Source organism: Austrofundulus limnaeus, unplaced genomic scaffold (genome assembly GCF_001266775.1).
Source record: "Austrofundulus limnaeus strain Quisiro unplaced genomic scaffold, Austrofundulus_limnaeus-1.0 Scaffold124, whole genome shotgun sequence".
Classification (NCBI taxonomy): Eukaryota; Metazoa; Chordata; class Actinopteri; order Cyprinodontiformes; family Rivulidae; genus Austrofundulus; species Austrofundulus limnaeus.
The window spans coordinates 117,751-125,428 of record NW_013952526.1 but is presented as its reverse complement, the minus strand read 5'-3'; the positions used below and the strand labels follow the sequence as shown (position 1 = coordinate 125,428).

Below are 7,678 nucleotides of genomic sequence, written 5' to 3'. Positions count from 1 at the left end.
ATAGATAGATAGATAGATAGATAGATAGATAGATAGATAGATAGATAGATAGATAGATAGATAGATAGATAGATAGATAGATAGAAAGAACTGATCAGAGTTTGAATATCAGACCATTTGAGGGCAAATTCTACATGTGATATGAATGTTCAAAATGCAAATGCACTACACATAAGATTTGTTAAAAAAAATTTAAAAAAAACTATTTAAAATTTAAAAAATTACTCTTTCAAAGATGAAGGCCGATAATCTTAGGTGAATAAGATGAAGACCTACCTAATATCGCACCACTTTAGCAATATCAACTTTACATCACTCTACAGAATCCTTTGTATTATGATAAGTTACTCAATAAACACTATGCTACTGGAAACTTAAAGACACAGCTGCATGTGGATAGTTGCTAAAACTAAAAGTCTCAGAGGGGGTCGATCAAAAACCCGACTGTGTGAACTAAGCTTTAAAGGAAAGCTTCAAGTCCAGAAAATGGAACATTTTGTAGAAATGTGTCCCCATGGTTGAAGCCACAAATCTGCTCACATGTAAGTGCTGACCTACAGCTGGCTCCTTTTGTTTGTCTTAGTTTCCATTGGGTCAGCTTGATCTCCACCTTGTGTGCCAAAATGTCATATGCTTGTCATACAGTACCACCTGTACTGACTGTACCAAGCAGGTAAGAAATACCTGAGGTGAGTCCTGGTTAGTTAACAATGAGTACAGCATTTCTAACAAAATCTCTGTGCTCTCTGCTCAACTGAAAAAAAAAAAAAAACAGCTTAGGTGGATAAAAAAAGATTGCTGCCCTTGACTAGTGGTTATTCTGAACAGATCACAGTAAATCTCCAAGACCTGGTGCTTTAAGACCAAATGAAAAGAAAACATTCTTATTTTGACATTTTGATTAACATTTTACAGCAACGTCTCTGCTGCCTAAATCAAGCAAACCTTAAAAAGGGGCAGAATTAGTTTGTGGTCTTAGTGGTCTCCACTAACAGACAGCTAGCTTTCTTGTTGAGCGGACTCGCTGTATAAACAAGTTGGGGTAAAACTCAAACATGCTGACTCGTACTGAGAGCCCGTTTCTCCACTGAACGACTCGCCATGCTGAGTAGCCACATGAGCCGCCTGAATCTGCAGCAAAACTGCTGTCAAAGCTCTCATTAATAATTTCCACTGCAGACTTCCTAATTCTCTGTATATCTAGACTCAGAGGCACAAAGCGGGGGTGTGAAAGGAAAAAAAAAAATCATTCCGAAATAAAACATACTTCCTGAGACTGGATTCCCAGCAGACCAGTGTTTTCAGAAGGCATCTGAATTTGTTGGATTGTGTTTGATGAGAGCTGCTTCATAGGAGCAAGTGACAGCAGGAACTGATTTTGTGATTTGAATTTTTAGTTCATGTGGAGTCGTGAAATTGATATTAACAAAAAAAAGAGTGTCTTCTTCAAACTGTAACTTTCTGTTATATTCAATGTGAAATCCTCCCAGCTGCTGTTTGTACCATGAACTGTGCTGGGAGCACTGCTGGATGTTCTACCTGCAGCGTGCACCAACCTGCAGCGTGCAGGCTGTTGACAGTACTGAGCTTTGGGACGCCCAGAATCAGCTGTTCCTGTTAAACCTGATCTGAAACTACTCCTGTTCTGAACCTGGTAATAAAACCACAGCACTGAGTAGTGCTGGGCGGTATACCGGTTCGTACCGAATACCGTTTTTTATTTTTGTTATGATATGAATTTTCTGAATACCGACATACCGGTTTAAATATCCTGAACACGTTCAGAATGTTTCGTCGCGGCCGCCAGTGAACTGTTTCCCAGGGGACACTTTTCCTCGCTGCACCGCTATGTGCGTTAGCATGCTAATGTTATCGTTGAACAGTTTTTTGCAGCGACCGGTGGCGATTCTGCTGCTTATATTGACCGACGTTAAAAAAAAACATCCCGTTAGTTAACCACAGTTAGATTTAACATGTGACTTTATGGAGACGTGGAGACGCATGGAGACTTTAGCGTGCTTCTATTGTGAAAAGCCGGGGGGAGAAGTTTTGTAGTGGAATTGAGTTGACTGGTGTGCAAGGTGAGTCGTGCTGTTAATCTTTATTAAATAACATAAAACAGACCCGATAATTATCTTAACCTTCCTCCTCATGACTGGACCAAAATGCGTGACTGTCTCCAACCAGGAGGAAAAGAAAAGATGTTTAGAGGAGGGAAACAGTGACACAGACGGAGGTACAGTAAAAGTAAAAAGTTAATAAGCAGTGTTTGTACATTTTATTATCAGCTGACCTGTGACGAAAAGAAAAATACCGTGATATAGCATGAAACCGGTGTAAATGTTGAAAATACCGTGATATAAAATTCTGGTCATACCGCCCAGCACTAGCACTGAGTCCTTCACGGCCAAGACTCAGCTCATGTCTGAGGGCTGGGCTGCAACTAAAACCATCCATTTTTTTTTTATTGACTCTTTATTTAGAACAACCTACAGCTACTGTGGAAACTGCAGCTCTTATCAAAAGGAAACCTGTGACTCAAGTCTCTGCAAAATGACAAATGACGTCTCCCCAGCTGTCATCGCATTAAACGAAGTTCAAATCTGTAGGAATATGGTTCATAAAACACTGTCAAAGAAATAATAATATTCAGTCTGTCACGTTTTAGTATCTAAAAAAAAAGCACAAGGGAAAAACTCACTAACCAGTTTGTGATCATTTTTCCTCTCATCTAATCTTATCACCCATTCTAAACTCATTCTATTCTAATCCTGATTCTAACTTGGACGTACCATAGAATAAAACTCAAAAAAGAAATCTTTAGACAAAAATTAGCTGTTGAACTTTGCAAATCCTTTTTTTCCCCTCATTTCGATGAAGAACCACATTACATTCCCTGCAGCTACAATTAGCACAATGAGTCCCTAACAGCTTTACATAAACACACCAGCTGGTCATAAAATATATTGTCTCCTATTTGCATGAATCTGTCCTTGTTCTGCCCCTCATTATTAAACGCTCCGACAATCCCTCATGAACTTTCCACATAAAACTAAATAGCCTCAGACTCAGTCACTTAGAGAATACAGTGCAATATGAGCCCCGTTCCCCATCTTAATGCTTTCATCTGGAATGTAATTAGCGCAGCAGCAAGCAGCTTAGCGCTCCACCCTGCTCTCCGCTTTGACCAAGGTAACTGCTAGGCAGCCCCTAATCCTCAGAGCCTGATAGGATTAGCTGTGGAGGGAAGGGAACCCGTGTCACACACGCAAAAACATTCATGATCCAAACCTCTCCTCCACTGTCTCCCCATCACTGCCCCTCCTTCCGTCTGTGCCTTTCCGCTATCTGTTTAATTGGATTAGATCCAAATTCATTTCGTAAAACCTGCAACTGGTTGACTCAAAGACAGCATTCCAAAATACATTAAAAAATGTTTAATCATTAAAAAAGGGGGGAAACTTTAGTGAATATCAATTAAAAGAGTCTAAACCTTGCCTGATTAGTTTTGGTTAGTCAACAGAAACTGATTCTAACACAACACCAAAGTCAAGCCAACACACTGAACCAGGTCAACAGGTGATTTCAGCTCAGAGAATCCCTGAAAAAGTCTCATGTTTTACTGCTAATGCTTTATCGGTTGTCAAGTTTCAAGTTCAAGATATAAGCAATGAAGCTTATTTTTGAGTTTCGTCAACCTCATCAGTCACTCCTTTTTCACCTCTTTGGGTTAAATTGGGAATGAACAGGTAAAATGGTTTATTAAATATTTGCAGTTACAGTAATGGATACTAATGTTTCTATAACAAATCCACATTCACAAACAACGGATTCAAAATTCAATATTTATACACCTTTTTTTATTTGTGGACACCAAACTTAATTTTGCAAGGTAAACATTTATGGTAAACAGAATTGCTATCTCCCTGCAATTCTAAGATTATTTACACATTTTAAAATCTCATGTCAACCTCAACAACACATATTACACTTATCTATATGATCTTATCAGTCCCACACAATTTTGGAATAAAATTAATCCAGTTTTCAGTTCATTGAGGTTTGCAGGCATTTATTTTTGCACAGTTCCTGATGTCTCAGCACAGCCCTTAAATCAGGCTGAAGTCTGAACTTTGGATTATTACAATAGCTTCATACTTTTCTTTTTTAACTGTTCTGTTGAACGTTCACTGCTGAGCTGTCCTGTTCGGGACCTATTTGATCTGAACTTCAGCTGTCAGATGGATGGTTTCACATTTGACTCCAAAACACTTTGGTCTGCAGAGAAATTCATGGTCAGCTCAATGACTGCAAAGTACCTGGTCCTGTCCTTTTTTTTTTTAACCTTTATTTAACCAGGCACACCCCATTCACAGATCTTTTTTGCAAGGGGAGGTCTGGGCCTGAAGTCAACCTGTTGCACATGTTTTTGGTCTGTGGGATAAACCGGAGTATCCTGAGAAAACCCACACAGGTACAAAAAAATATGCAAACTCGGCACAGAAAGATCCCAGGTCCAAACCGGGGATTGAACCCAGGACCTTCCTGCTGTGAGGCATCACTGAGCCGTGGTGCTGGTCCAAATCATCAGTCCTCCCACACCGTGCTCAACAGTTGATGTGAGGGGTTTGTGCTGATATAGTGTGTTTGGTCCTTGCTACTGGTTTTTGTACTGTTTATTTATTTATTTTTCTAGTGATTTTTGGTCAACCGTATCACAAAAACGGCTGCACCAATCAACGTGAAATTTGACAGGACGGTAGATGAGTCTGACCTACGCTGCGCCAGCCAACTGTTTTACGATAGACCCCATATTTGAGGAGGTGGCTTCTTTCAAAGAGGGGGTGTCTGGACATGGAAAAATGCTTATAACTCAGAAACTCTTCAACATAGAAGCTTCAGATTTTTTTTTGTTGTTGTTTAGCTCTGATGAAGCTCTATCCATCAGGCCCACCAGTCAGTGCTCCCCCCATCCAGACCCCCAATTTATCTGAAAAAGGGGTATCTGGACATACAAAAATGGTTATAGCTCAAAAACTATTAAACACAGGAGCTTCAGATTTTCTTTGGTTGTTTAGCTCTGATGAGGGGCTATCCATCAGGTTAACCAGTGCCCCCTCCCCACCACCACACACACACCAAAAATTAAATAAAAATAAAAAAGACCCCCACCCAAACCACTACAATTTTGGGATGCACCTAGTAGCATTGACATTTATTAGGAATAAAGACTTCTGAGTTCTGGTGCATTTGTGCGTGCGGGGGTCATTATATTACCGCTATGCGGTATCTAGTTTATGTTATGATCTTACTCATTTTTGACTAGTTTTATATCCTGGCATGTTATCGGTTATTTTCGATTATTGGCCATTAGAAGAGGAAAATTATCAGTATCGGTTCTTAAAATAAGTTATTGTGTATCCCTAGACATATTGTAGAAATACATAGGCATAAGAACATGCTTTTCCAGTTCAAACTGTTTGCATACTCTCAAGCAGGATTGTAAATATTTGAAGAATGAAGATTTTATTTCAGGTTCAGGTTTTGTTTTGTCTCAGCTGTCATGTCTCAGTATGTTTCTATCTTAAGTTAAAATGTCTTTTCATCGGCACTGACAAGTTTCTGACCTGTCTCCAACTAATACCCACTGACCCCAACACCAATTCAAGCTGAACTCACTTCACTCCACAAATGGACTCTAACTGGGAAACAAATAACAAGCTCTGTGAGAGAACAGGCAACATGATCAGTTATTGTGGCTGAACTAAAGGCCTCCCACCCAACACCCAGTGCTGCACATCCAACATAATGACCAGAAACATGACAAAAAATATAAAATAAAAAAAACACAAACACCAAAACAAGAGAGTGCAAACATTCCCAATCCAAACCCCACCTTTGCTCCCATCAGGACAACATAGTCCCGGAGACACCGAGGTGGATTAGAGCCATACCAACAGCTGGGTTTGTTCCAGCACCCCCATGTCTTATTCATGACAACCCATCAGCTCTCATCACTCATCAGACAGACACCCCCGCAAACAAGCGTCAGTGCACTCACTTACCCGCACACACTAATCAGGGACATCAGGCAAAAAAAAAGGGTGGGGGGCTGCTCTACCAAAACAAGCTAATCAAATTTGCATCAATATAATGTGTGCTCTAGATTTCTAAAAGTAGGTGCATGTGTGTGTACCTAATCCAGGTCATGAGCTCCACAGTGTCTGGATCATAGAACTCCCTCAGCTCTGTTAACTCCTCCATCAGCTTCGGCCAGAACTGAGCAAAAACAAAGAAGCCAAAGGGAACCTTGTAACATTTATTAAGATAAAAAGTTAAGAATTAAACACGGTGATGTCGTTAAAACTTATCTTACCATCTTAAGTTCAAACTCAGGCTAACAGTGAATGCTAACTTTACATTTCCCTAACATGAAAAAAAAGACTCAGTGTACTGCTTGGATCCAAATTCTGATTACATTTTTCTTTCTTTAATTTCCATTTAGGGCACTTTCCCTCCCTCACTAGATTAATTAAGGTTTTAACTGACCCCAGCTCAGTAATGAGGCTGCCAATACAGCAATGAGCAGAAACCACCAAGAAAACAGCATACCTTGTAATACAGCCAACACAGCATCAACAGGGGAACAGCGTATCTGACAAGCCTCAACTGCAAATGGAGAGAAAATAATTAAAGCAACTACAATCGTAAAAATCTATAAAAAACTGTCAAAAAATAATTTAAAGAACATTTAAAGTTAGCAAGAAATATGACAAAATATTTAAGACCAGTACAGAAAGACAGAGATAGCAGTTCTGACTTTCATTAATGTGATCCTGCTGACATGTTGTGACCACACTGACACCTAGTGGATTCACAAGCAGTGACATCATGACCGGTGCACAGGGAGCAGAATGACTCACCTTCACATCAAACCAGAAAATCATCCTAAATTCTTACACAGGTGCAAACTTTAACAGAGCTCTACACGACAAAATTAGCTTTTTATCTGGATGTTCATCAGAGACTGAGCAACATTATTGATATCGTTACATTTGCAGGCAAAATATTAAATCTAACAGAAATGATGAATAGAACAGTCAGGGGATTTTGGTCAATAAATAATACAAGCCATATCGATGAGTTCAGCAAATTGTCTGGATTTAGTTGTTAAATTCAAAAATAAAACAGGCAAACAGAAAAGCAGCTGTAACATCGTACCAGGACTTTAGTGTTGCAGCGGAGAGCTCTGAGAACCAGAGTCCACAACTCAGTCCCACACACACCGTAAGCTGCAACTGCACACATGTGGCCGGTCCATATATACTTCATTCTGAGGAAAGTTTTAGAAAGAAACAGAAAGGCAAAACCAATAAATGATAATGTTTCAGCAGCAGTATAAGGTCAAAATGAACGGACAGAAAAAAAATGCCTCAGAAACTGATAGAACAAAGTTGAGGTGGTGTTTATTTTCATCATTCAATATACTTGGCAGTGAGAGCTTGGGTCAACTTCCTTATCTTGAGAGTTTAATCATTGTTTAATTTTGGCCTTGTATAATGTCACATGTTTCCATCTGAGCAGATTTGCTGAGTTGCGGTAATCGGGAGGAGGATGAACTCTGAACTGATTCACCCGCATCCGCATCCATCTGTGGACAGTAGAAGCTGTCCCTGAC

The 7,678-nt window shown here is 39.7% G+C and overlaps 1 protein-coding gene across 2 annotated transcripts in view; it reads right to left on the bottom strand.

Moving 5' to 3' along the window:
* dpy19l3 (dpy-19 like C-mannosyltransferase 3) overlaps positions 1 to 7,678 on the bottom strand; it is a 65,637-nt gene that overhangs the window by 18,580 nt on the left and 39,379 nt on the right. For both annotated transcript variants that reach the window (XM_014015178.1, XM_014015179.1), the window contains exons 14-16: positions 7,222 to 7,333; positions 6,613 to 6,669; positions 6,197 to 6,279 (exon numbers count right to left, since the gene is read on the bottom strand). In XM_014015178.1, coding sequence (XP_013870632.1) covers positions 6,197 to 6,279; positions 6,613 to 6,669; positions 7,222 to 7,333 — 252 coding nt within the window. The remainder of the gene's footprint in view (positions 1 to 6,196; positions 6,280 to 6,612; positions 6,670 to 7,221; positions 7,334 to 7,678) is intronic.